The following is a 27,502-nucleotide window of genomic DNA, read 5'->3' as shown; positions in this document are numbered from 1 at the left end:
TCTGCTGGGAGAGGAGTGAATCATACCCATAAGAAACATGAAGTAGAAGAAAGGACACTAAAAAAATTTTAGTCACCACTGATTCTGTACGAGCATGATGTGTGCTACCCTGAAAGCCTGTCCCAATCAATGCCACCGTACTTTGCACTATTTCCTTACACTGCTCTTTCTCTGCTTTCCTGTGTGAGTCACTTCAGTTGCGATCCCTGATTTACATGCTTCCAAAATCTTGTGCAATGTTGTCGTGACTGTTATGCCGTCAGTTGAAGCTTTATATGTTTATTGCATCAGGTTTACATAAAATAAAATGTCTCTGTTTTGGATAAATAAATGACTTAAATGCCAGGATGACTGGTCTAACACAGTGAGTTTGTAGAAGGTGGTGCCATGGGGGAAGGTAGGTTGAACCCTGGCTTTCGCACGGTAGCCATTCATTAGTTTGTAATTGAACTTTTTTTCACTTCATTCTCTTAGTTGTCTACCTATAAATGATAAAGAAAGAGACGACACTGCCATTGTACACATGAACTGATGTGGTTTTACTGCATTTGGCCATACACTTAAAAGAAATATGCTGGTACAGAGCAGCCACAGGTCTTATCTCTGCTGCCACTCCTTTCACAAAAGAATGATCTTTACATCAACAGTTTTCCATCCTTGGGTTGATAATGTTGCAGTCCTACCTTTTGCTCTTGGTCCAAATGCAGAGATTAAAAACACTCAGTTGATGCAAATGGTGGGTTGGTACAACACACGGAATGGGGTGTAGATGTGCTTCACACAACAGAGAGCAGAATCGAAGGGGAAAATGTTGCTTGGAGGCAAGACGCCTCTTTAATTGATTATGGCAAGGAAAATCAAATACCGTATCTGCTTTTTCCCGGAGTATATCAAGACTGATCATAGCTAACATCTGTTCGTGTTAAGCAAATACTTGTCATGATTTAAACTTCTGTTTGCATACAACTCTGAGTAGTGCATCTTAAAGTCATACATATTCATATAGAATGAAGAATGCATAATGTCTGCATAAAAAGATAAGCTGTATGACTATATATGAAGACAACAACTACAATTCTCACAGCACTGTCATTGGTTAATTTTAAAATATTCAAGCATTATTTAAAAAACAGTAAGCCGAACTTAAAACTACACTACGAAAAAATTGTATAACTGAACCAATGCTGACTTGTTTTCCTCCATATTAATCAATTTTAAAGTTTCCCTTTTTTTTCTAATGCTTTTGTTAATTAGTTGTTATTTTAACCTCCAGTAACATGATCAGACTTCTTCTGCCTCTGGGCAATCGAGTTACGCTCTGATCTCGAGTCCTAAGGGAAATGTTCAATTTTATTTTTTTCCACAGTTGAATAAACAGTACCATGTATACTATCTCTTGTGTTAGAATAGTGTTGTCTTCACATAAGACTCAAATAATGGTATTAGTCATTCATTTCCTTGTACACATACACCCTATTGCGTGTTGACAGGTTTATAAGGATGCAGTGGCAGCCGTGGGTGCTGGGAAGCTCCTAGACGACAGCCTTTGAATCCTTGCAGTCCTGAGCAATGGTGCCTGAGTTAGTCTGTTTATTGTCTGCTTTCTCTCCCAGATGCTTGACTTGTCTGAAAGATTAATACATTAACAAGAGCGGTAAGGTCCAGGGTTGCACATCTTTAAGACATGTTTATTACCAGATGGCACATGAGATTCAAAGGTCACTGTGGAAGGTAACATTTTAAAGTGAAACAACAATATTTATGTTCAAATACTATGCTGATGAGATCATATGGAAAAATGTTTCTGATTAAATTAGTTTATAAATAGCCACAATATATCCATTGAAAATTCCAAATGCCACTTTTAGTCTTCTTTCTTTTATTCTATTACTTCCTAATTTATTTAGTAACACAAGACTACCTTCTTACGTAAACAGACTAGCAGCTGGAAAAAAAATCTGTACTGGACAGACAATCCTGCTTTCTTAAATAATTGAAAATCCTGTGTGAAACCTGGTTATATTGTCTACTACTTAAAGCTAATATTCCATATAAGAGTTTTTTCAGACCTGGAAGATATTTCAACTTTTAAATTCTCTAGGGTAAAATTCCTCTTGCAGACATAAAGACTTATTGGCAGATAGCTATCCTAATTTACAGGCAGTATCACGTGCTACAACATACTTGACAAAAATCGTGTTATGCTACTTATACAGAATCCATACAATAAAAAGAAAATCCTTTTCTTTAGGATTTCCATAGGAGGACTGACTGTCTTATAGCTCATTAGTAAACATTATCAGTAATGCTAAACCTGAAATCTTGTTTATCCTCTCAAATTGTCACAAACTACATAAATTCCAGAGGAAATAGTTTTGCACAGGTTTAAAAGGGCAACTAAGCTCTTAATTAACTTTTCTTATCTATCACACCACACAGGCATTAAAATGCAGAGGATTTAAATGGTACTTACATTTCATGTGATCCGTTTTCAACTTTCATAGCCCCTTCCACTGGATCCAGTCCTTGTTCTGAAAACTGTTTCAAGGCACTTAATGCTGCCTAAAGAAAAAATTAGTTGTCAAAACTCCCACTGACACAACTGTATTAACACCAAGTGAAGGAAGGTTGTATTTTGAGATTCTAGATTTAAATAATTTTCTGTATATTGAAGCAATTTAGCCTACAGAGCTAACAAGAGTGGGTACATAACAGCTCCGTGATAGACAGCTGTGCTTGTGCATGGATTTGAGGACGTCATCTTCTCCCTGGGTATATGAGTGACTTCCAGTTGTGTTAATGAAAGCTTCAGCACCTACATGAAGAACATGATATATTTGTAGGATTCTTGCCTTTCTGGCCTGTGACGTCTCACTAGCTTCCCAGAGAAGAAAACTTCACTAGTTTTCCCAGAGCCTACGCTTTCCAGAGCTCCTATGGACAAACTCCTGTCTTATAGATGATTGCGTAAGATATGTGCAATGGGAAGAGGGTCATAGGATACTATTGACACTCAAGGCTGGATATCAAACAATACAGCAGACTGATGTCTTATATAAAGGTAGTGAAGTGTGCTAAACAGGGTGAGGCAATACAGGATGATTATGAAGCATCAGCAATAGAAGAATGATCAATTTTCAGCTGATATTTTTCTTCACAAGTGCATTCTTTATTGCCCAGCTTCTCTCTCATCTTCATGAGTCCTGCTTTAGGACTCAAAATTGTTCTTCTCTCCCCCCTAACTGCTTTGGTAAAAGACAAGTGATTTTTTTGTAATTCATTTAGCAAAAGGTGATTATGAAACTCTCAGGCACTACGTGGCTGACTTTGAAAACACACCCAGCCCAGTAAAACAGTTGAGGTCAGTTCTGTCTGGAAGATGAAATGTAAGGCAGAACTCAAAACTGGATTTTTCTCTTTATTCACTCCCACCTAAGATACATTCAGAACTAATCACAGGGGGAATGAAAGGTAACTTTTCACAGACGCTGTTACCTAAGGTAACACCTCAAACACTGAATTAACTGCAGGCCCTATGGAACTGTTCTTCACAGTGAGGCAACAACTGCTGTTTAAAAGATTGGAAGTTGCTCTCTTCTTAATTGTCAGGACAGAAAGAATCCATGTCTCTATCTCCATTTTCCATTCCTCTCAGAGAGCAAGGACTCTGTCCGGAACAGGAGTTGTCATTGTAATGAAGTACTGGATTTGCTTTCATACTAAATCTTTGCCTGGACTCTCTCAACAGCTCCTTCCCTTGAAAGGTATGTTTATACAATTTAAATATTATTAGACGATGTATATTTTGGTGAGATGAATAACAGCACAAAAATTGCCAGGCTGCCCTAAAGTAAGAGGCATGTATCCCAGATATGTCTATAGTAATAACTAGCTGCTAAAGCTTCAGAAGGCTGTACAAGGTACTTCACCCATAAAGCTGGAATCTTTCTAGTCTGTGAAGTTTTACGGGTTTTGCTCTAGCAAACAAATAAAAAGCTAAACATTTTATGATGTGTCTTGGTAAACCTCAGATTATCACTGTTATTTACTCATACACTCTACCTTTACCATGTGTTCTGGGGTCCCTATATCTGACAGCTAATCTGTTCCTCCTTCCCATTCATTGACATATTTTCCCCCTTCATCTTAAAATCTCTGCTGCCTGCATCTTTCTTTTTATCTTTTTTCCATGCTACGACTAAAGGCTGAGCCTCAATAACAATTTCTCCCATTACTGGATCTTTCACCTTTATCACCCATTGAGTTCTCAAGTGAATGAATTCTCCCTTTCCTCATATCTTCTGGTTTTCCTGACATATTGATATATTTGCATTTTTTATAAGACAGCTCTTTCTCTATGACTTCATAGCATCCCTTGTAGTTTTAGATGTAGATTCTCAAGTCCTATAAGCTCTAATCATGATCTGCCTTTCCATCCTCCATCTTGACTGCACAGCAAAATCACCGTTTCTGAATCAACCCAAACAATTTTGCCCAGTGGAAACATCTACTCTCCTCTCAACTTCTTTGTTCCAGTAACCTGACACATTTATTCATCCCAGTTTCTCTCTTCTCCTTCTCTCCCTGGGGTCCTTTTCATCTCAGAGCAAGCACTACTCACCACGTGAGGAAGGGGAGTGCCTGTGATTCCTTGCACAGGACTGCTTCTCTATTGTACTTTAGTCAGTCATGGGTTAGCAACTATGAGAACCAAACAATTCAATTGGTAGAGAAGGGCACACATGAATGTCCTGTCTTCTCATGTCCATTTTTCCTGATGCACATTAGCAAAACAATCAGGATCTCCTTTCTTCTTATGTATGATATTCCAAAAAACATTACCAGGTAGCATTGCAAGGAGAGATGCATGCTGAGACATCTGCTTTTCCTACACGGTTGTCCTCGTTTCGGCTGGGATAGAGTTAATTTTCTTCTTAGTAGCTGATACAGTGCTGTGTTTTGGATGTAGTATGAGAATAATGTTGATAACACACTGATGTTTTAGTGGTTGCTGAGACTAACTCAAGGACTTTTCAGTTTCCCATGCTCTGCCAGTGAGGAGGTGCACAAGAAGCCGGGGGAGAGCATAGCCAGGACAGCTGACCTGAACTAGCCAAAGGGATATTCCATGCCACAGAACATCATACTCAGTATACAAACAGGGGAGAGTTGGCCAGGGGTGTCCGATCACTGCTGGGGAACTGGCTGGGCATCGATCAGCTGGTGGTGAGCAATTATATTGTGCATCATTTGATTGCTTTTTCCCTTGGGTTTTATTCCTCTCTCTCCCTCTCCTCTTCATTACAATTATTATTTATATTGTCATTATTATTATTAATATTTTTACTCTTTTTCAATTATTAACCTGTTCTTATCTCAACTGATGAGTTTTAACTTTTTCTGATTCTCCCACCAGGGTGTGATGGGGACCGATCTAGCAGCTGCGTGCTACTTTGTTGCTGGCTCAGGTTAAACCATGACAACAGTTTCACTGCTACCTCATCTGTTTCTGAACCCACCTTGTTTACTTTTTTATATCCATTCTTAGCTTCTGGGTCTGATGTGGAATTGTAAACTTGTTGTGGAAGAACTATTTGTTCAGGTTATTTGTTTGTACAGTGCCTTGGATGAAAAGGCCATGTTCATAGTTGGTAAGAAGTAGAGCCAAGTAATGTTTCATTCAAGATTAGGTGACAGGTTTATCATATGTTATGTAGAACAGTCTGATCTTGATCAGTGGTACTGAAATCCCCAAATCATGAAGATATTAATTAGATGAACCTGAATTTCCTAATTACTGTGTAGAACTGCTTTGTATATGAGTACATCTGTTACTGCTGTTTTATTCATAGAACTGGCTATTGCAAGGCATACCACAAACATTGCAGAGCAGCTTTCAGGGTTGCTCTCCAGAAAAACTGCTTTGGAACTTCCAGGAGGCCACTATCTCAATAGAAACAGATCACAAGGTCATCTCTTCTAACAGCAAGGGAATAAGTACTACAATATAAAATATTGAACCCTTTGTCTGTAAGAATTGGTCATTACTATATGGGTGTCAAGGAAGTAAATACGGAACAATTAGAGGATACATAAAATGAAAGTACAATTCAAGATGTTTAATAATAAGCATGTTTAATACAAATACAACACCCAGATCCTACCGCTTGTAATGCAGTACAGTCTCATTTCTCCATTTCGACCTTCTTCAAGCCATGCACTTCCTAAACTGAAATGTGGTATAAAATATTCAAGATCTCAGATCTATTGTATTTCTGAAACAAAATATCAGAGCGGGGAAGCAGCAGGAAAGCAGTCCTGTACCTGTATCCTTGATCTTCCAAGTAGAGGTGTCAGAGTGTTTGTGTGAGCTCTGTTGAAGAGCCAGTTCTTTGCACCATCCCTCATTGCTAGGCCTCTCACCTTTGCTGCTCTGGAAGCTGACAATCTCTTCAAAAGCTTATGCTTCTCAGTACTGAGTTGCCACTCTCTACATCTGCCTCAGTCCCACGTCTTTCCCAAGCCACTCCAGTGCCCCTGGTCTTCCCCTCCCTACTATCCACCCCAGAATCTGACTTCTTTTACAGCAGAGGCAATCACTTCTACTTCTTCACAAATCTCACCCTACCCAGGGCCCTACATTTTCCCCCCCCCGCTCCTAAATTTTCTCTCACCCAGGACTCCCGGCTACTCCCAGAGCTAAATTTTCCTTCCCCAAGTCCTCCCCATCTCTTACATCTCACAGTCCCTCTTTATCTTCCAGTTTCCTAATGTGTTCCAGGTTTATATGAGATCTGATTTTTTTTTTTTTCATGGAACCATGTCTTTCTCTCCATAAGACACTTGTGGGGTAAGCCTAACTACTTAATATCCCAACTTTTGAATTTGGGGAAAGTTTCTTTCCATTTAAAATGCCCATCCATGGGATATGACTGAATGGCAGTAGCTGAACAGTTGAGTGAGCTTTGCAGTGTCTTAAAACCTCCCCCTTTTCTTTCTCCCATAGCCTGCTTACATTTGGAAGGATCAGCAAAGTTGAGAGAAGCTGGTAAGTAAACAATTCTTTGGACCTTAGAAGATGTCCTTAATGTTTCTCCTCTCCCTGTCATGCCCCTTAGATAGACATGAAGATGCTGGATTCAGGAAGGAAGCTGGTAGCTGAGAGGCTGTGACCTGAATAGTCAGGAGAGTGACAGAGAGCCCAAGTAATCCAAAGCGAAGAAGAGTTACAAGCAGACACTGGGCTAATTTAATCCATGATTCAGTTCTATTAGTCCCAACAGATTTACACCACTTGGCTTAAATATAATTTGTGAATGGCAGATAACTTAGGTTAAATGAAAAGGAAAGAAAAGAATGGAACATTTGACAGTGAATCTGGTGAACAATTTCCTCTTTTAAAGGCTCAACACTTCCTTCCATTGATATTTTTCTTACAATAGAGCATCTGCACAGATATAGAGAAATTTTTCTCTCCCCCAGAAGGTTTTACAACTGTTTTGTGAGTGAAGCCCCATAGGTTACAGAACAGATGTCCTTACACATTTCTTGTATCACTTGTTTTCTGTGTAGCTACAACAGTGCCAAAAATATGATGCCAACAGGATGCACCGCATTGCTAGCTGTTTGTCTTGGCTGCCATTTCCATTATTAGTTTGTGTGTGTATCAGGATAGGGATGGATGTTTCCAGTAATTTTTTAGCTTTCCTCAAGTCAATTGGCAATTAGTAAATAGCATTGAAACTCGTGAATATTCTTCCTGTTTCTCACTCTGGGGATTAAGTGTCTTATAATGACAATCTAGTAACATTAGATCATTCTTTTAGCAAGAACAGCAGACAGGCTCTACAGTAGCCCATGTACATTTAAGAACACATCCTCACGATAAAATTTTCACGTTTGTTTTAGCACAGTATGTGGTTTGTGTTTTTCCTCTTAAATCGATATTACATTTCAGATTATTCCATGAAGCTGAAAAATCTAGAAGGTTGTTGTTCTCTGAGGCCTTTCCAGTTGACTTTACCAAGGAGGTCTGAGACAATCCTAATAAACACGGTGCTTGATACTGATAGTTTACTGGTGGTATGTCTCCTAACATCAGTTTTCTAAGTACATAAAAAAATCATATTCAGCTTGGTCTTAATCAGTGTTTTCTGAAGACATAAAATTATGGGCAGAAATACACTGTAAAACTGAACTAAGTCAGGGTCTAGAGAAGGTCATGAAGGACAAGATTTCACTGGCTTTAGTAGCTGGGTCTTAGTTCAAGGTTGAGTTTGCACATTCAAATGACTCGTTGTGGTCATAGTGTCTGTAGCCACGTGCCATGTAGATGAAGAAGTTTCAGGCTGCGCCCAAGTTTAGGCTTGAGAAAATGCTTGCATGCCAGGTCAAAATGATAGACAGGTCTAACTCTAGTCCTCAATTTCACTTGCAAGTCAGAAGCCTAGACAACAGCAGAGTTAATGCATGAATTAAAACCGGTAGCAAGTGTATTTACCACCAGTGTTAATTTGTTTTTTAAGCCAAGAGAAAAAATGCCCCCCAAATCAGGGAGGTTGTTCCCCTCTCCCTGACAACTGAGGCTTCAAAGGACAATATCATCTGTGCAATATCACTGTGGCAAAGCTGTCTGCATCAGTAATGAGATGCACTTCATGACTTTTTAATATGTGGATTTAAATTTCACATTTAAAGGCTATTGAAAAAAACCCAACAATATCACAGCTGTAGAGGTGAGTTTGAGGACTTAGTGTCCCAAAGCTGAGCAACTATTTAAATTTGTATGTATTCAAAATTATTGTTCTTGGTGATTCTTTCTGCTTTCTCTTGATGAAGACATTTTTGACCAAGCTTCCACCTGGCTTTAGCTTGTCCACACCCAAAATTGCATGCATAAAGAAATGCACAAAGGGAAGATATATTTGCTTGTATAGACTTACATACATACACACAAAGTAGCTAAAATTTCACTTCTTAACATATCCATATAATTCTTTTGGATTTACCAGGTTGGCTATGTACAAGCTAAGCAAAAAACAGGTGATAGTATTGCAAACAAAACCCTTTTCCTCACAGCTTCTGTTGTAAATAAATTTACTCTATTGCAAGCAATAACTTCTGCTAGGAGTTTTCACCACTTTCCTCACAACGTGCCGTTCTCCCCAGCTGATTAGATTTCATGTGAACCAATGTTAACATCTGTTTAAAAATTAAACTCAGAAAGGCTTTTCACACTGCACAATGTAAACCTTAATTAAATGACTTTAAGCACTTTCCTCACACAGTTTATGTTATGCATGAAAAACACAGGGTTATAATCTGATTAACTCATGTAGTTTACATGGAAATAGCATTTTCCAAACTGATTAATCTCTGCACAAAGGCAGTCACCTGATAGGCACTACAATTAAGGGTACTGACTGCACCTGTCAAGAGAAGGAGCTTGGAGGATAGAAGGAGTGTGCTATCTTCAAACAAAGAATGATGTTTTACAGATGTAGCTTAGAACAAGTCCCTTGTAGCAGTTAATGCTACCCCCAGGCAAGACATGCAGCCCGAATTTAAATGACACACAATCCCCGTACAGCCTGACCTTGCCAGCTTTCTGGGGTAATCCTAAAGTGAGGATTAACTGTTCTTGAGCAATTTTTCCAACATATTAAGCCACGCTTTTATCAGTAACAGCATGCATGTCAGCTTCTTCCATCTAGTTTTATCAGACACGTGTACTCATTCCTCCATGCCTCTCGATATTCCAAGAAGTACATGGAGTGAAAGACCCTATTCAACATGGAATTTTATTTCCATGGCATTTCATCTTTAACAATCCACTTAAGTAAAGGGACTGCTTGAGTTAACAGTAGAGTCACTTAGGTATGGCTTATTTTTGCACGTGAACCACCACACTAGATATCTGACCACTATTATTGGGACTATGCAATAATTCCAGGAGCAGTGAATGGCAAAGCATCCTCTCACAGACCAAGAAGGGGCTGCATGGTCATCTGAGGTGAGACAGTTGTATTGCTATAATGGTGATACAAGATTTTCTAGTCACAAAGAGAGAAAACCATGCTGAAAAGATCTTAATTTTTAAAATATCTTAAAGGTATGCTTTTGTATGAAGAATATTTCCTAAATAATACTGAAAGTCAAACTTCAAAAAATTAACACAAAAAAATGCAAGAGATTAATCCAGCACGGAGAGGCTAGTCTGGTTGCTAAGGTGAGGTTGCATTCTTACTTGTGGATGGGAATAAGAGGAAAGGATTGCTAAAAGATCTGTACAGGACTCAGACTCTGTGGGACTATTCTTAAGTCTGTATCTTCTCAGACCCCTCCCTCTTCACATATTTTCAACAATGAAGAGCAATATTATCAAGTGTTACTAAAATGCTAACTTTTGCCTCCATGGCAGTCTGTGCTGGAAACCAGTAAGCTAGCACTTCTTCATGAACATCTTGAAAGAGCTTTCAGGTTCAATGCCCTATCTACTGAGGTGTGTCTACATGCTGCAATGGTGAAGTGTGAGAGTTCAGCTCCAGTATCAGCAGTGAAAATAAATCCTAATCAAGCCTCTTTCATCAGATAATTTAAGTACCTTTTCAGTGTACATTCTTAAGTTGTCTAGAAAATTGGGAAGTCTAGAAATTGGGAAGTCCATTTGAAGTAAATTTATTTCTAGATTGAAAACTTCATTTTTTCCCCCTCAATTGTTGCAATGGAAAGAACAAAGAAAGAATCATGTGTCATCACAGCTTAGCTATGAACATGAAGAAACATATTTTAAAATTAAATTTCCAAGCTTTCACACTACATATATACAACAGAATTTCTCCAGACAGCAATTAATCTTAAATTAATCTTGCTTCTAATTTTGTATCCTCAGACAAAAGCTACTTAAACACTAACTTTCAGAAGGAGGTAGACATCTAACTCATTAGACTTCCAAATGAGAGCACTTAGATGGCCAATTATTGTGTGGGTAGGTAGAGGTTTAAATCATGCAATTGAGACAACACTAGCATGGCTAAGAAGCTGCAGACAAAAATCACAGAAGATTTTAAGAAACATGGCTTTCAACCCAAAACTGAGAACAGCAGCAAAATCCTGCACCAGCACGGAAGAAAGGCCGTGAATCACTGTCTCTTTCATCACTTAATGGCTGGAAAATATCCTTGTCAGCTGTGTTCTCAGAACAATTTGGTTTATTTAATTATTTATTTATAGGCATTTCTCCACATCACAGCCATAGATTTGCAAGTCCACTGTCATTAACCCTATATGTATTGCAGGAGATTTTGATCTTGATTTTAAATAAGTGGATTGAGGTTCTTGGCTGACTTCTAAAAACGGCTCCAACAGGCAATCATCTTCATTTGCCTGTCCTCCACAGTTCCATCCTGTTTTTAACATCACTACCACAGCCTTCACTGCATAGCTATCGGTACATAAATGAGGCAAAGACCATGTCATTTCCTATCAGACAAAGGGCCCTACACATTAGTAGTGTAGATATAGCCAGAACTCTCTTAATAAAATGAATGAGCCCTAAACCGAGCTGTATTTAAAAAAAGATAAAAGCATTTATTCTGTTATTTAAGTGGGTTTCTTAGGCAACTGCTTAGGCAGAGTAGTCAAAAACCTGGATATTAATTTTTTTTTTATGAATTCTTAAAGATCCACACCAAAATTAGTACACAATAAAATTCAAACTATCAGATATTACTCAATGCTTACTTCAGTGTGGTTACTCTTCCACTTAGTAAATTAAACTCATAAAACACACTCACTAGTGCTTAAATACCTTTCACCTCTCATTGCAAATATCCTCTTCTTCATGAGACAAAACGACACTAAGGATCAGAGGTAGTTTTATTATCCCTGGTTTTAAGGGGAAGAAAACTGAAGTGAAAAGAGAGTGCATGAGCACATAAAGGGCTGGCCCAAGGTCAGGCAATAAAAGTAAGAATCAGTTTTACTAGTTTACATACATTTTATCATAGCCCAAGACAGACAGAGAGAGATTCTGAAAAAAGGTGGTTAATGACAGAAAATAAGAGTCTACACTACAGCCACAATTTTAGTTCAAATGCCTCCTTCCTGTCGCTGTCATCCAACATTCTATGATCTTCCCATTAATGCTAAACACTTTCCATGACATACTGGGGTTTAGGAGAAGAGGACAGGTGAGAGCCTCTAACAAACTCGTTCTGCTGAAATATTCTGAAGAGTACTTTTTTCCCCTCCAGGTTTTACAAAAATACATATTTTTTCCTTTAAAGCTCAACATGTTTCTATTTCTAAAGACCGTACACTTTGCTTTAGACATGGAGGTAATTTCCTAAATATTAGGTTGCTCAGTTTTAGCAATTTTAAAGTGAAAGAATGTTTGATGTCTCATAGTAAGACCACTACTTTAGATTGTAAGTGCATGTCAGTCTAAACATGACTAGAAACATTGGTTTAAAGACAAAACCAATAGATTACACTTAATGCAAAGGACTGTCCATTGGCTTCTTCAAGCAGCACATTATAGCTGGAACAACGGGGGAGTTTAGGGCTATAGATTCTTGCATTACACCGTCTGTAATGAAGCCCATGTACTAAATTGCATCGTATCTCTGCTTTTGTGTCATTCTACCCCTGTGGCCTGCGCATTGGCATTTGCAGGAGGACACTTCCACCCTCAGAGCCCAAACGACAATCCCCCTCTTCATTTTCCAGGTCTCATTTTACCAGTGTGCATGTACATCCAACAAAGTACCAAATCTAGGTTGACATCTAAAAGCATTATATTTAGCATATATGGCATGTAATTAGAAATTTGAGTGTTTCCAAAAGGCAGAAGTTTTTGATTCTGATCTCAGAGTATTTTTTACACTGCATTAACTGGTATTTTTTCTCCTAATTGAAGTTGATTTAAGTGAGATCAGAGTCAAGCCCGAGAGCTACAGGCCGAACTTCTCATCTGAAGTAGTTTGTAATGTAATTTTGTCCTTGCTAACTGTTGATGGCTTGTCCTCATCCCATTTTAACCTACAACCATCAGCTCCTTTAATGGAAGTGTCTATAAAGATCTTCTCTAAAATATGCCTTTCCAGCACACTTAATGTCTTTTAATGTCTTTCCAATTAAATCCAGATGTGAAAAGCTTAAGGAACAGTTCTCAGGACTGAAAAAGATGACATAAATCTTGCAGCTGACAGAGATCCCACTGAGCTCGGTTGGGGAAACTCACAGAGGACTTCTTGTGGGCCAGAAAAGCTGCTGGGTATAAAGACAGATGTGTATACTCCTATTAAAAAAATTTAAATAAAAACTGACTCCTACAATGAGGTATCCACAATTATCAGGGACATTACTAACTCAATCCCTCCATGTGCTGAGCAAATCCTGTGCAGTACAGATTTCCCTCATCTTTTCAGGAAGTTTATCAGGGTTGAAGGGGGTCACATCTGTTTGAGAAAGAGCCCTTCACATTTCAGGATTGCAGCTCTTAAACCAATGTAGGGGCTGATTCTGGAAAACACTGTCTGTCTTGGTCTCGTACTACTATCAACAGGGAGGTAATGTGCTCGGCAAAGTGAAACTCTGAATTTCTGCGCTCTCTCCTTTACCTCCTCCATAATCAGGTTGGCAGATTAAATTGTCATTTCATTACAGAAGAGTCCCCATATGTGCTATTAATTATAAATTCTTACCAATCTGATGGGAAACTGGGCATTCCTAGTAGCTGACTACCACTGCTGGGCAAGTGCTGTTTGTGCAGCTGTCAGTTTAGGGGTTGTTTTGCTGTAATCATTTGTACACTCAGGATATTTTTATTTTAACAACAGTAGAATATCTTATTTTGCCCCTCTGGAACTGTAAAAGTGGGCTCAGATCAAGCCACATCTTTTAGAGGGACAGGAAATACCCCTCACCCCACCCCCAGCTTGTATTTAAAAAGTCTCTAGAAAACTGCCCAATGCTAAAAGCTTTAATACTTTCCTACCCTTCTGCCTACTAACTTACTTATTTTTTAAACTGGAAATTACTCAGGCAGATCAATGATTTTTAAAGACCTACATTCTCACCAGACACCAGAAAGAAAAAAAGGAAAAATGTTCCAGGACAGAAGAAAACCCCATTTCTAACTGAAAATTAAGTTTGAGTCCATGTTCATTAGTGACAGGAACTTCAGTAGGGGCATTTTGGATAGTTAATTTCATTGCATTTCTTCTAATGCCCATAGAAAGGTTTTAGCACGGTTCAGTGTCATGGGCAGGTGTATGGAAACATGAAACGAGACACCTGAATCAAAGGACAATCTTACGTACTCAAGTACAACAAGAAGTGATCAAATAGGGATCTGGACAATAGCACAAACCTAACACTGAAAGCTGTAGGCCCCTAAACAAACACACAAGAGTTCTTGATAAAATTCCTCTGGTTCTCAGCTTGCTTTATTTTCCACAATGGCCAGCACTTTTCAGAGTATTACTCCTGCATGGCTGAAGGCTGGATCTGACTCCCACCAAAATCAGTGCTTCATCACCATCACTCAGGAGACACGAGCAATGCCCTTCCCTTGGAATGAGCCGCTGCCTCCATGAGGATTCCACTCTTGGCTAGCTCAGGGAACGAGCTCAAATCTCCTGTGCTTTGCTGCCAGGGACCACCAGGCCAGCTCTGATTTATAGCTTTTTCTTTGCAGTTTTATGATACAAGAATGTTCACTTGTAATTACAACAGCATTTTGTTGGCTCCCTGCCTTCACTTGGGTATGCACAACACCATATCCTTCATTCCAGCCTTTTTATGTCAAGAACCAAAATTTGAGAAGTACATCATAAGTACTATGAAGATGCTGCAGATCTTGCTGCTCCTCAAAGAGGGGACTTGTACGTATTTGCTGGGGAGGACACATGACCAGCTGGGTAGGACACTGAACTAAAAGTCAGGAGGAGAGCTGGCCAACATGCTTTCTCAGAAAAACACTAGACCAGGAAACAAACCTTTTTATGAGAATATGCCAGTTTTGAGAAAAGCTTTCCTAGGTCCAGGATAGACTCCTCAGTAACAGTATCACAGACAAGTGCCACACAGAACCACTGGACTAATGACTATGCTTGGTGTAGCACATACATATACTTGTTGGTTCTTCTGTGTGAAAAAAATCCAAGATGTCTCTAGTTCATTTCAAAGTAAATGAAAACACTTGAACTCTTGACGTGTTTTGTGGAATAGAAAATCTGTTTCATTCAAAAGACAGTGACTCTGTCACTAATCTGCTGTGTGACCTTGGAGATCCACTGCAGCACAGTATTTGTCAGACATATACTTAGCTCCTGACTTTGGAATCATCAAGCATTTCCATAATTTCCATCACTTGCACTGTAAATTTGATTTTGTAATTTTCAGTAGAGGCATAGACTTCTTCAGAGGAAATTTCAGGTATTTTAAATACAGTTTAATAGTTAACTGTCAAACAAATTCCATGTCTTTTAAACAAAGAATACCCCTGCGCTGGATTAATTTGTAGAGCCATATATGTCCCATTTAAAGAAGAAACACTAAGCTTTTATTTTTCTACTAAATGAGAAAAGTTTAAAGCCAATAAACTGCATCTAGGATTTTAGCTGGGAGATGAAATAAAGGGCACATTTGTTCCTGGTCACTGAATTGTTAACCTGAGTCTGTTGCTCCTGCTGTTAAGCTCCTATACATTCCTTACCAGCCTGTAGTGTCCAGCAATCCCAGCTCTCAGTGTTTGGCATTAGAGGTGAACTGCAAAATAAAACCACTTTTTAGGGAGAGCTAGTGTATGGAGAGTGCCATGTATTCTGACAGAATGCAGCAGCTGAAAAGGTTAATTTTTAGAAAGTGGGCTTCTTCCACAGATTTTTAAAAAGTTTAGATTAGATGTGTAAATTCCAATTTACCATTTGGATCTGAGGATTCTGACAATATCTGGAAAACCTGCAAGATGCTGCTGAATCCGGTGGATAAAATGCAAGCTGTACTTTGTCTGGCTCCTTGGTAAGGGAGTGGAGAGGTTGACCCTTATGCTTGGACTCAGCTTTCTGTCTCAGGTATGAGAATACCTTTCAAGTGCCCCAGAAACTGCCTTTATTATACAGCAAGGAGGAAAGAAAAAAACTTGGTTTTCTAGCAACAAAACAAAGCTATACTATTTTTGTCCCCCCCCATCCCTTCTCAAGCTTATATTCATGTTTTAAATAATATTTTTTAAAAGTAGAATATTTTAACCTGCTTTTTTGCAATACAGGAGCAGTATCATGATTTCATTGCTTCTCCTTTTACCTCAAAATCCTGTGAGGGTATTCAGATATTTCCTAAAGGTGAAATAAAAAACTAATCTGCCTTCAGTGACTCATCACTCCAGTGATGAAGTTAAATGACAGCATTGCCAAAAACTCCTGTAATAAATATTTTTCCCCTGCCTAGTCCAGTGTTGCTATTTTACACACAAATTCAACCATTTCTTTATCCTGTGCATCTTGAGGTAAAGGTTTACTCTTCACTTACGATCAGCACCAGCTACTTTCCTATTCATTTTGTGAAGTGGCAGATGTACTTTTTATTGGATTATTTTATATTTTCAACTGCTTGCAGCTCTCCTTTTTAATGGAATGGCCAAATCTACCCTCAGATTCAGTTTCTACTGTTGTTTATATGTTGATTTCAGTAGGAACTGGCTGTGTGCACCTGGATTTGCTCTACAGTCATTAACTCCTACTTCTGGCTGCTACTGCAACACAGGTGGAAAGATAAAAAGAGTACTGAACGATGTGGGATGGATCAGGCACTTTCAGATACCACCATGAAGGCCGTCCGACATTGCTCCCCTATGAAGAATGGCATTCATCGGGTACTATTTAGTTCAAAAATTGCTTCAAGTGAGGCATATGCAAGCAGGCACCAGATTTCCTCAAGAATGACTTCTTAAATTCAGGAACCTCTCCAGCTGGCAGCTCAGCAATGCAGATTAGGCACTCCTTGACTCTGATTAACTGAGCTGTGCAACCATGGACCTGCTTTTCCTCAATTTACCATTACAATCAAAAATATATGTCCAACAACTTTACTGAACAGTTGGCTTTTAGTCTGGAAAATCTGCTAATGGTTATTTTATCATTTCATCCTAGCATCTATTATTAAAATCTATTAACCACAGCTGTCAAAAAGAGCTTATTCAAAATCTTGCTAGTTGCAAAATAACCTGTCAGGGTTAGCTTCAATGAAGAATCCAGGTGCTTACAAATTAGGCACTATAAGAACAAAGTTTTAAATAGCACATCCCTGGAATAAAACCAAAGACCTGAAGCTAAGTGCTCAGTTTCTTTATTCCATGTTAAGAGGAATGCCAGGTTTCTCTGAAGAATGACCTGAGGAAGCTACAGGCTGATTACAGAGCTACCTGCAGGCAATGAGGTGCTCCAAGCCCAGAGGTGAACTCTTGCTCCTCTCTGGAGTTCAGCCATGATGCCAGGACCACACACAGAGGACGTGGCAGTTTGGTCAGCTAGTGTCTACAGATGCACAATCCTCTCCTCAAGGCAGCTGTCTCTTCCAGCTCTTCAACAGGCCTGAGCAGAGCTCACTATTTGCGCTGAGATGACCACCAAAGAAGCGTGTGGAGGTGAGACTCCCCTTTTTGTCAACAGTAGGGATGTGAGCACACTTGTCCAGAATACAAGACATACAGATTTTCAATTTCTTAGCTTTAGGTAAACAAACCACATATCCCACCTCCTAGGTGACAATCTAACCTCCAGGATCAGTTACAAGGAAGATTGCTGTTGCACAAAAAGTAACTCAGCATTCATGGGTCAAAGAAAAGATACTGCAAGGAAGAACATGACTCCATAGGTTAATGATCACAGCAGTTACTGAAGTAACCTGAGGATCACCCCACACTTCCTAGATAATTTCTGATCTTTTTCTAATTGATATTTCTGAACACTAAGTTCAGAAGTGATGAAAGCAGGAACTGCAATCCAGTACTTCTGCTTTTCAGGGGCTTCCTTAACAGGTAGGATGCAATAATATTCCTTCTCATGCTTTCTTCATGCAATCCTGAGTGTTTTAGATTTTATTATACAGAGACTCTGGTTATCTGGGGAGGTAGATAAATAGCTGTACTTGCATTTAGACAGTCTCCTGTGGCATGTCATTATTAATACCTTAAGGCTGCGAAAGGAACAGAGTTTGAGTTTGCGTTTCCTGAGTAAGTCTATGTTACTGTGTAAAGCATAGAAACCGCTAGCGACTGCTCCAACCACAGCTAAGAAAAGTCATCAGGATGCTGTTTTATATAATATTTTTCTACATGAGGCATATTAATTATTATACAGCTCTATCTTAATAAAAGATTTTATTAAGATAAATAATAATAATAATCCTTCACTACTCAAGCACTCTTTATGAAAATTATTCCAGTAAGTCTGCTCATGTATGCAAACCCTGCGAGAGGGTTTCCAGGATCAGGCTACAGGCAGTTTTACTCTGCCATGATAGAGTAAAATTAAGTTACTTAAAATCAACATACTCACAATAAATGCAGAAATACTAATGTAATGTAAAAGGCAGTAGAGACTAAAACATTATGTCCAGTCTCAATTAGCTCTAAGAATTTAATACTTTTAGCTGTCAGATAAACAATACAATCATAGCATGAAAGGAACACTAGCTTTTTAAGGCTGCTACCAGAAGCAGAGAAAATACATTCATAACCATGCATATTATACAGCAATATTCTTCAAGCACAAATAAGGCCTAACTGAAACCATGCTCGAGATAAGTGTCCAGCTATCAAGTTACAATAAAGAGAAGAGAAGATCAGACTTATTCTTTCCTTCACCATGAAATCAGTATAAACAAATCATATAATGTCTGGACACCAAACTCCTGAAACAAAGAAAACTAGAAAAACTCTTAAAACCACCCACAGACTCTGCATGCTGGTCTGTGATTATACAACTGGAGAAGATCATCCAAACTGCGATGTAAACCAATGTCAGTTTGCAAATGATAGTACTACAATGGTTCTAACAAAATATAAAGCAAGTTCCTGGAACAGCCATCAGTAAGGAATACTTTCATGCTTATCTAACTATTTTCCCCCTAAATGAGGAATAATTTTTTAAAAACTTGGAGAAGAAGACAACTTAATCCCCATACTGAGGACAATATCTCTCTTGTGTGTCTTTACTAAACCTGGAACCAACAGTAAAAAAGAAGGCTTACTAATGCACCCCAGTGCCTATTGCATTTCAGCCTGCTCCTCTATGAAACCCATTTTGTCCTCATTACTTGTTACATGTGAACATTCACCCTAATCTTTAGAAATCCATATGCCAAACTTCTTTCTTTTATTACAAAAAGAGAAGATCAAATGGTGAAAACCTTTCAGTTCTTTCAGGAAAATAGTGTTTCTGTAGACCATATTTCTCACTCAGAACCATAGTTTTTCTCCTTGCCTGGCCACCAGAAGCAAATTATTCTAGATATAAAAAAAACCCATGCGCCTATCTAAAAGTGACGTAAAAGAGTATAGCCAAATCTCTGTCTATAGATTGTCTTGAAAGTGTAAACCTCTGTTACTTCTTAGGTGAGGCTTCATGAGATGTAAGGCACACAATATTGATGCTAAAGCAGGAGACTAATCCAATTGCCCTGAAGGTGGGGTCTATGATCTATCCATTTTTTGGCCTGTTTCTACTCAATTTAAACTCCTATAAGGCCGAAATTTTTTTACTCAAATAAGAAGTTAATGGTATGATACAACCACATTCCCTTTTGCAAATGTTGTGGCATTTCTTTCTAGCTATGCCATAGAGGAATTCGATCATTCAAACATGTATTTAGTAAGGAAACTCACTTCATTAAAATCAGCCACCCCCACAAAATGGTTAATTATTTATATTTCCCTAGCATTAATCTCATTCTTGTCTTTAAGTCACAACTGACTGAACTGTAATTTGGTATCAACAATAGGTATTAATAATACAAAAGAAAACAAAAGAAGCAGTAATGAACTGACAAAGCTTGTTAGTCTTCTGCAGTAAGGGTGCAACAATTAACAATGCAGTGAATGAGTATCAATCATTCAAATGGAGTAAAAAAACCTTCTATATATAAATAAAATAAGAATGGTAGCTGACAAAAACTCAACAATCTTGAAGAAAAAAAATCTAATCATTATTACACTTAACAGACTGTGATTAAGAAGATTTATTAAGATGGCAAAAAAATTTGTGCTAAAATGAATAAAATTATTATTCTTAAGATGGTATCTTCTGCCGTATTTACACAGTTTGTTCCCTCATATAGTCATATATGCTTCTTATACTGCTATATTGCTAACATTTGATCTTTTCTAAGTCTTACTTACAGTATTGTGCCTGGTTAAAAGCTGTGCTACCAGCATCACTGTTACCAGCAGCTGCACACTGAGTTAACGACACACTTGTACATGAACAGTGCTTTTCAGGAAACATAAGAAAAAAGTTTCTAGCTGCTCTTCATGATCGCTAGCTCCCCTGTGTTTTAACTATTGCAGTGATTTCATCAAGGCTGGTCATATAAAAGGGCTAAAGTCAAATAATTTCTCCCAGTATTTTGATATGATAGTCAATATGCAATTTTAACTTGCAATGTTTATCATTGAATACAAATTATTATGAATTCTAAAGGCAAAACAGAAAGGTAAAAAAATTTTATCTAAGTTGTATGTTCAATAAAATGTGATGCCTACTTTTCACTGGGGAGGGGCAGGAAGGAGTTTTCAATAAATTGTTGGAATTGCATACTGATATTTTTTGTATCACAGTTAGAAGTTCACAATGTACACCACATATTTTAATAAACAGCATGCTTACTTTGCTAATAATTTCTAAAAAGAGCAAACCCCTCCTTATAACAGCTGCAGTGGCCCAGATGTCACAAAAGCAGCATGCCTTTGCTATGCAGGGGAGGGGCTGGCCTTCTCTTTGTGCAGGCACATGGAGGTCCCAGCCAGCGCCAGCCTTTCCCAAGCACATCATGCCTGGTGGGGTTTGGCCACGGAAGAGGGCAGGAGCATGTGCAGATCTGGTTTAATGAATAAAAGATGGAATTAATTTATTTGTACGGATGGCAAAGGAGTTTTAGACCCGGTTTGCTGAGCAGAAAAGAGCCACTCCAGCCCCATGCCCCAGTCTCCCTGTTGTACCACGGTGCCACTGCCCAGTTTTTCTGATGTGGCAACAGGGTCAAGCTCTAGCCTTGAAAAGTTGACTCCATATAGAATACAATATGCACACACCCAATAACAACAAGTACCCAGGGTTGATTGTTTCTGATGAGCAGCAAAGTTTGGCAGGCAGAGGAGCTGCCCGTGCTGTCTGGCCTGTGGGAAGGTAACATTTTCTATTGTTTTCTCTACAAAGCTCTTAATACACTGTTAGACGAAAAAGAGCAAGCAAAAAAAGCACTGATTTCTCCTGGAAAACAGTGAAGCTTCTTCCTTATAAAGCACTGTGGAAGGTCTGACCTGGTAGCTTTCCCAAGGAAGCGGCAGCACAGAGCTCCTCGCCTCCTCCCAAGGTTATTACTCTCTGTCCCTCATTCACATTTTTCACCAGTTCCTCTCAGCAGTGAAAAATCAGTCATTGTGCCCGTTTCATTGTTGCACCATTTCAGTCTGCAGGTTGCCTTGGCTAACAGGGTGGGTGCTATCCCTGGGCATCCAAAGAGCTGAGCACAGGGTCTAATGGACATGGAAGAAATGAGGTTTTGCCTTTAACATCCTGGGAAGCAGAGGGTGAGGTGAGGCTTGAGATCAGACAGAAATTGATCTGTGATCCTCATCATGCAAATAAAGGACTTCAGTCATGTAGTCTTCTCTTTGGAGAATGCTACCAGGCAGAAGTTACTTGACAGCTGTCCTCTCAAAATAGCCATTTTGGATTCCTGTACACTCTTCATTGTCCTGTTCATTGTTTTATTACTTTGCATTTAGATGTAGAAAACTCCATGCACCTGCACCACACAGCATTAATCAACTAAACAACACAACATATATCAACTAAATCTGCCAACATAGAAGCCAATTCAGCTGGTGGAATTATTTGATGTGGTCACTCACTACAAAGCGGGTTGAAAGCACAAACTTCTCTCAAGCCCATCACTGCGGAAACAACTGTAGCATTTTACTGATGTGGGCAGGACCCAAGTGAGGAAGGGCAATTTGTGGCAGCCTTGGAACAAAAGTTATTTTTGAAACAAAGGAACAAAGTTCCTTTGTTCATTTTTAAGACATTTCTTGACTTGCATTACCCACTTCTCCCTTTTCCATTCCCAAGGAAGTTTCCATTAATCATCCCTCTAATGGAAACACTTGTGTCTGATCACTGAGCAGTGGACACAGGCATAGTCTTTGGGCATGCACTGAACAAGAAGCCCAAGGGAAGCCTAGCTGAAAAGTTTGGGAAAGCAAGGATGCCTTTTTAAAATAAACTTTGGAGAGGTCAGCAGGACAGCAAGGGGTCAGCACCAGGCAGCTATTGGGTGGATGGCACAGCAGAAAGACAACAACACTTGTCATTAATTATATCTGTTGGAATGCTACACATTTTCCCCCCCAAGTGGTAGCACTCCAGACATCCAAGCGCAATCTCTCCCACGTCCTACTCGACCTCAGGAAGGGCACACACCAAGAAGCTTTCATACACTAGAAGCCAAGAAGTAGCTAATACAAGTGGAGGTTAAAGAATTTAAATTGTCCCTCCACTTTGAAACATTTTTCCGCTAGTTTAAAGTCATCCTTCATAGCTACTCTACCAGTGAAATACATAGTCTCTTAGAGCTAAATATGGCTAGATTTCTGTGCCCAGCCTCAAGCTAAACAAAACTCTGACTTTCTTTGAAGAGGAATAACTACTGGGAACCGGACTGCTCAGAACAAGAACTCCATTCATAAAATTGATCCTGCAGGATCCTAACACCACGTACCACTTACCCGGGTCTAGATGTACCAAATTTTCAAAGGTGTTTTCTCCTGTAAACATTTTTTGAAAAATGTCTGCAAATGCTAGAGTGCATCACTACAGGTGATGCTCTTGCAAAACTTAGAACTATCCTTATTTATAAAGTTAATTGTTTCATAACTAGTAGTATCTTTTATTTTTACAAACTCCCTAATAAACTGTTGATTGGAGAAGAAATGGAAGGCTAGTAATTAATGGATGGATCTATTCTCACTTAACCCTGAACTCGCCAAGAGCATAGTTAAAGTTCATTGTCTATTGTGAGCAGGAGGAGACAGGTTATCTCTGGAGCACGATTTATCCTGTCCTAAACAGATAGGTGGTAGGAATCAACCTCTGGAAATGCTTCTCTCTGCACTTTCACTATAGAGAAACGCATAAAACTAGCCCAACCTAGAAGCATGATAGGTGTCTGAAAGGTATGCAAGATGTTTTAGTGACTATATAGTTTATGAGGAAGCTTCGGGTATTAGAACTCCAGCATAGCAGTTATAAATCATAGTAGTTATAAATCATGGAACAATATTACCTGTCCATGTTGTGAAAATTTCTGCCCATTTCTGCAGAGTGGTCTGAGATGTCTAAAAATCAGCTTGTGGAGTTCTTTATATGGAACAAAAAAGCAGGATCCATGGCAGGGAGGGGATGATGCTGGAGTGGGGTGTCCCCTGTACACTGCAGAACCCTGTTTCACACTAATGGAACTAGACAGCAATAACGACTTAAGGAAGATCAACCTGGATATGCTAAGCCTTGTTAATGGCTTCTGATTATTAAGTGGGGAAGAAAAGAAAAGCTTGCACTGGGGCTGCTGAAAAACACTTCACTACTCTGTGGCTTCAGAAGAATTTCCTCTATGATGCAGGGTAACCCCCTACCCTAAATCCATCTCTTTAAGATCGCAGTAGAAAATAATGTATCTTTTTCTAGAGAACAAGGGGATCTTTAGAAAGAGGGAAATCCTCCAGTAGATAAAAAAAACAGACCATGGCTGTGTTTTCATTTGAATGATGCATCTAAGAGGGAATACTCAAACTGAGTGTTACTGTTTGCCAGTTCAAGAACCAAGAAGGGCTCTGAACCCACAGCTTTGGAGCCCAAGTTAAGTCACCAAATGCTTTTGAGAACTTTTATTTAATATTTTAATATTAAAAAAATATTTTTAATATTTGCCCACTTATAAAACATGGGCAAAAGTGGGCTTACTCTACAAACAAAAATATTGTAGAAGGAAACATATGCCTTGGTAAGTAAGGCACAGTATCCAGAGGAAAGTATTAATCATGTTTTTATTGAAAAAAAGATTCATTGAAAAAAACTACCCAATGCTGAAAAAGTAGTAGCAGTGTTCAAGGAACTTGTTAGACAGATAAAGAACTCCGGTGACCCACAATGTTTGACACTCAGAGGTCTGTTCTTCAATCCCAGCATTGAACAAGAGGTAAGAATAGAGACTAGAGACTAAGTTACATGTAAGAATTTAAACAGCAACCCTTCCTGCCTTCTCCTCAGAAAACAACAGCAAACAAACCAAATAAGGAGCCTGGTTGTGTTGATTCAAACCATTTACAAAACTGCAGTTCTGAATTGTGCTTGTATTAACCAGAGGCCGGATGCCAGGCTTCCTTTCCTATTTTGAGAAATTCATCATAGCTGGAAACAGCTTCTACAGAAGATGGAGACAGGCCTAAAACACAATGCAAACACAACGAATTCACTACTCAAAACCCCAAAGAGAAGTGAAAAAGACACCCGACCAAATCACCAATTTCAAAAAGAAGCACCCTCAGGTAGCAGAATTCATTCCTACCTGAGAACTCATTATGAAAGCATGTTAGCCCCATGCCCAGGTACGCTTTCTTCAGATTAGCTCCTCTCCCTCTCTGACAGTGTGCATTGCTTTTCTTGGTCTGGGCCACTTGGACCAACGATGAAAGTTACAGGTTAGTAAGATTTCTGTTCCATAGTTATAGACCACATAGATTCATCAATTCATAAAGCCAGAAGGCAATCTGAGTTGGCGTTAGTCTGTCCTCCTGTAGGCCCTACTATGATAGTGCTGTCCTGGTGTGTTGACCAGAGACACCCTGTCTTCACAGAATGTCAGAGACAGCAGCTTCTTTTCATGGGAAAGCATTTTTCTGCTCAGAACTCATTCTTTGTCATCTGAATTTGGGTACCTTCAGATTTTTACTATTGGTTCTTATTATGTCCTCCTCAGCTGGATTGAAGAGTCCCTTAGGAACCAAAAATTTTTTCTTTGTAAGTACTGACAGAGTCAAGTCAGTTTTTTCCTTTAGACATGACACCAAACAAGCTTTCAAGTCTCTCGCCAGAAGGCATTTCCCTTACTTACTCTAGCAAATAATTCTTTTGTGGCTGTTTTCTGAACTTACCTCAGTGTTTCCATATCCCTTTAAAAATGCTGACATCAGGACTAGATGATTTCTTCCAGCATCAGCTTGACCAATGCCATATACAAGGACATACCTTGTAACTCATACTTACTATTACCTCTGACATTCATGGTGAAGTACTGTAACGGAAACTTTTATTCTGTTGCCCATCTTATACGACCGCTGATCGGTTACTTACTTTTAGGCTAAAATTCTCCGTTCTGTCAGCATGGCTTTGATCTCTTGTTCCTTGATGAATAATCGTGTAGTTAGCTGTGTCAGGATGCACTTTGTTGAATCAGCTAGGCTTACTGCATTGTATTCTACAATTTACCACCATTTAACACCCTGCTGGTCGTTGTGCTACCAGCAAACATTACCAAGAGATGATTTCATGCTTACTTCCAGACCACTGATGAACATACTGCATATAACCCAAGACTGAAAATTAAAACTGAATTTTGAAGTGTTCATTTCTGCATAGTGTAGAGAAAAAGCAACAGATTCTATCATGCACTGGACACATTTCTCAGGATTAAATCAGGAAATGCTGTATAAAAATAAAAGGTCAGGTCACGTTTTCTACCCAAGTCTCCAGTTTAGTATAAACTAATGATAGGATTGAAGTGAAGATATTTATATGTGACAAGAAGACACTGCAGGTCCAGCTATCTGATTTCTGTGCAGATTAGGTACACGGACCCTCCTTTTTGAGCCTAGTACATGGCACACTCAGAATCCATGGCCTTCTAACACTTCTTTGGCCGATTAGGCTTAAGGAATACGTATGGGATCAAAGTCTTGAACTGTGGGTACTCATCTGCTGCATTCTCAACAGAGGAGAGGAGAGGAGAGGAGAGGAGAGGAGAGGAGAGGAGAGGAGAGGAGAGGAGAGGAGAGGAGAGGAGAGGAGAGGAGAGGAGAGGAGAGGAGAGGAGAGGAGAGGAGAGGAGAGGAGAGGAGAGGAGAGGAGAGGAGAGGAGAGGAGAGGAGAGGAGAGGAGAGGAGAGGAGAGGAGAGGCGAGGAGAGGCGAGGAGAGAGGAAGGGATACCTAGCCCACACCTTTGTACAATGTGAGAATAAAGTTGCATATTGCCAGCAAGGTAAGTTATCAAACCAAGCCGCAAGCTTTCAGTACTATACGCGTTGTTAACACAGAACCCCATATTCTGCTGAACTGAAACAGTTGAAAGTGTCCAAAGACATTTTGCCTACTTGTGGTGGGTTGACTCTGGCTGGCAGCTGAGCTCCCACCCAGCTGCTTGCTCGCTGTCCCCCAGGGGGATGCAGAAGAGAACTGCAATGGCAAAAGTGAGAAAAACTCATGGATTCATAAACACAGTTTAATAAGTGAAGAAAAAGGAGATAAAACCAAGTGATGCAAAGGCAATCACTCACCATGTCCCACAAGCAGATTGATGCTCAGCTACTCCCCAAGTGATGGTTACCTTGGAAAAACTCTCCCCCTGTTTTATTGTTGAACACAATGTTATACAGCATGGAATATCTCCTTGGTCAGTTAGGGTCAGTTGTCACAGCTGTGTGTCCCCCCAACCTCTTGCCCATCCCAGCTGCTTACATTGGGGCAAAATGAGAAACAGAGAAGTCCCTGACCCTGTGCAAGCACTGTGTTACCAACACTGGTTTTGTCGCAAATCTAAACTGTAACATCACAGAAGCTAGTATGAATAAAATTAATTCAATTCCAGCCAGACTCATTATACTACTGGGCAACAATGGAGCGATAACAGGTACTGAATTCAGATGATGAAAGCAAGTGGTTAGCTTGCTAACAGTTCTGCTCTAGCCCATGTGGGTGTTTACCTTACTTGGCTATAGAGTATATAAAGTCATAAACAGCTGTATATCCTGAATTCAAGAGCCTAAGACTGTAGATTGTTATAACTAACATAGCTATGAATGCCCACCTCCTCTAAACAATACTGTGTTTCTTTCAAGAAAATAAAAGATATCTGTATAATAAATGAAAGGGCTCTTTCCACATGAGATGAACAAAGGCTTTCTTAAAACTTGAGTTGTGCTTCACTGAACTTGTACTGCATTTT

The 27,502-nt window shown here is 39.3% G+C and overlaps 1 protein-coding gene across 4 annotated transcripts in view; it reads right to left on the bottom strand.

Moving 5' to 3' along the window:
• Window positions 1-515: 515 nt before the first annotated feature.
• The window catches only part of STAU2 (staufen double-stranded RNA binding protein 2), a 177,251-nt gene continuing 150,264 nt past the window's right edge, over window positions 516-27,502 (bottom strand). For all 4 annotated transcript variants that reach the window (XM_037381939.1, XM_037381938.1, XM_037381940.1 and 1 more), the window contains 2 exons: window positions 2,474-2,562; window positions 516-1,626 (listed from right to left, as the gene is read on the bottom strand). In XM_037381939.1, the coding sequence (XP_037237836.1) occupies window positions 1,533-1,626; window positions 2,474-2,562 (183 nt within the window). In that variant the 3' untranslated portion in view covers window positions 516-1,532. The remainder of the gene's footprint in view (window positions 1,627-2,473; window positions 2,563-27,502) is intronic.

This window comes from Falco rusticolus, chromosome 3 (genome assembly GCF_015220075.1).
Source record: "Falco rusticolus isolate bFalRus1 chromosome 3, bFalRus1.pri, whole genome shotgun sequence".
In the NCBI taxonomy this organism is placed as follows: Eukaryota; Metazoa; Chordata; class Aves; order Falconiformes; family Falconidae; genus Falco; species Falco rusticolus.
Note: the sequence above shows the minus strand (reverse complement) of the source record. Positions and strands in the feature narration are given on the sequence as shown.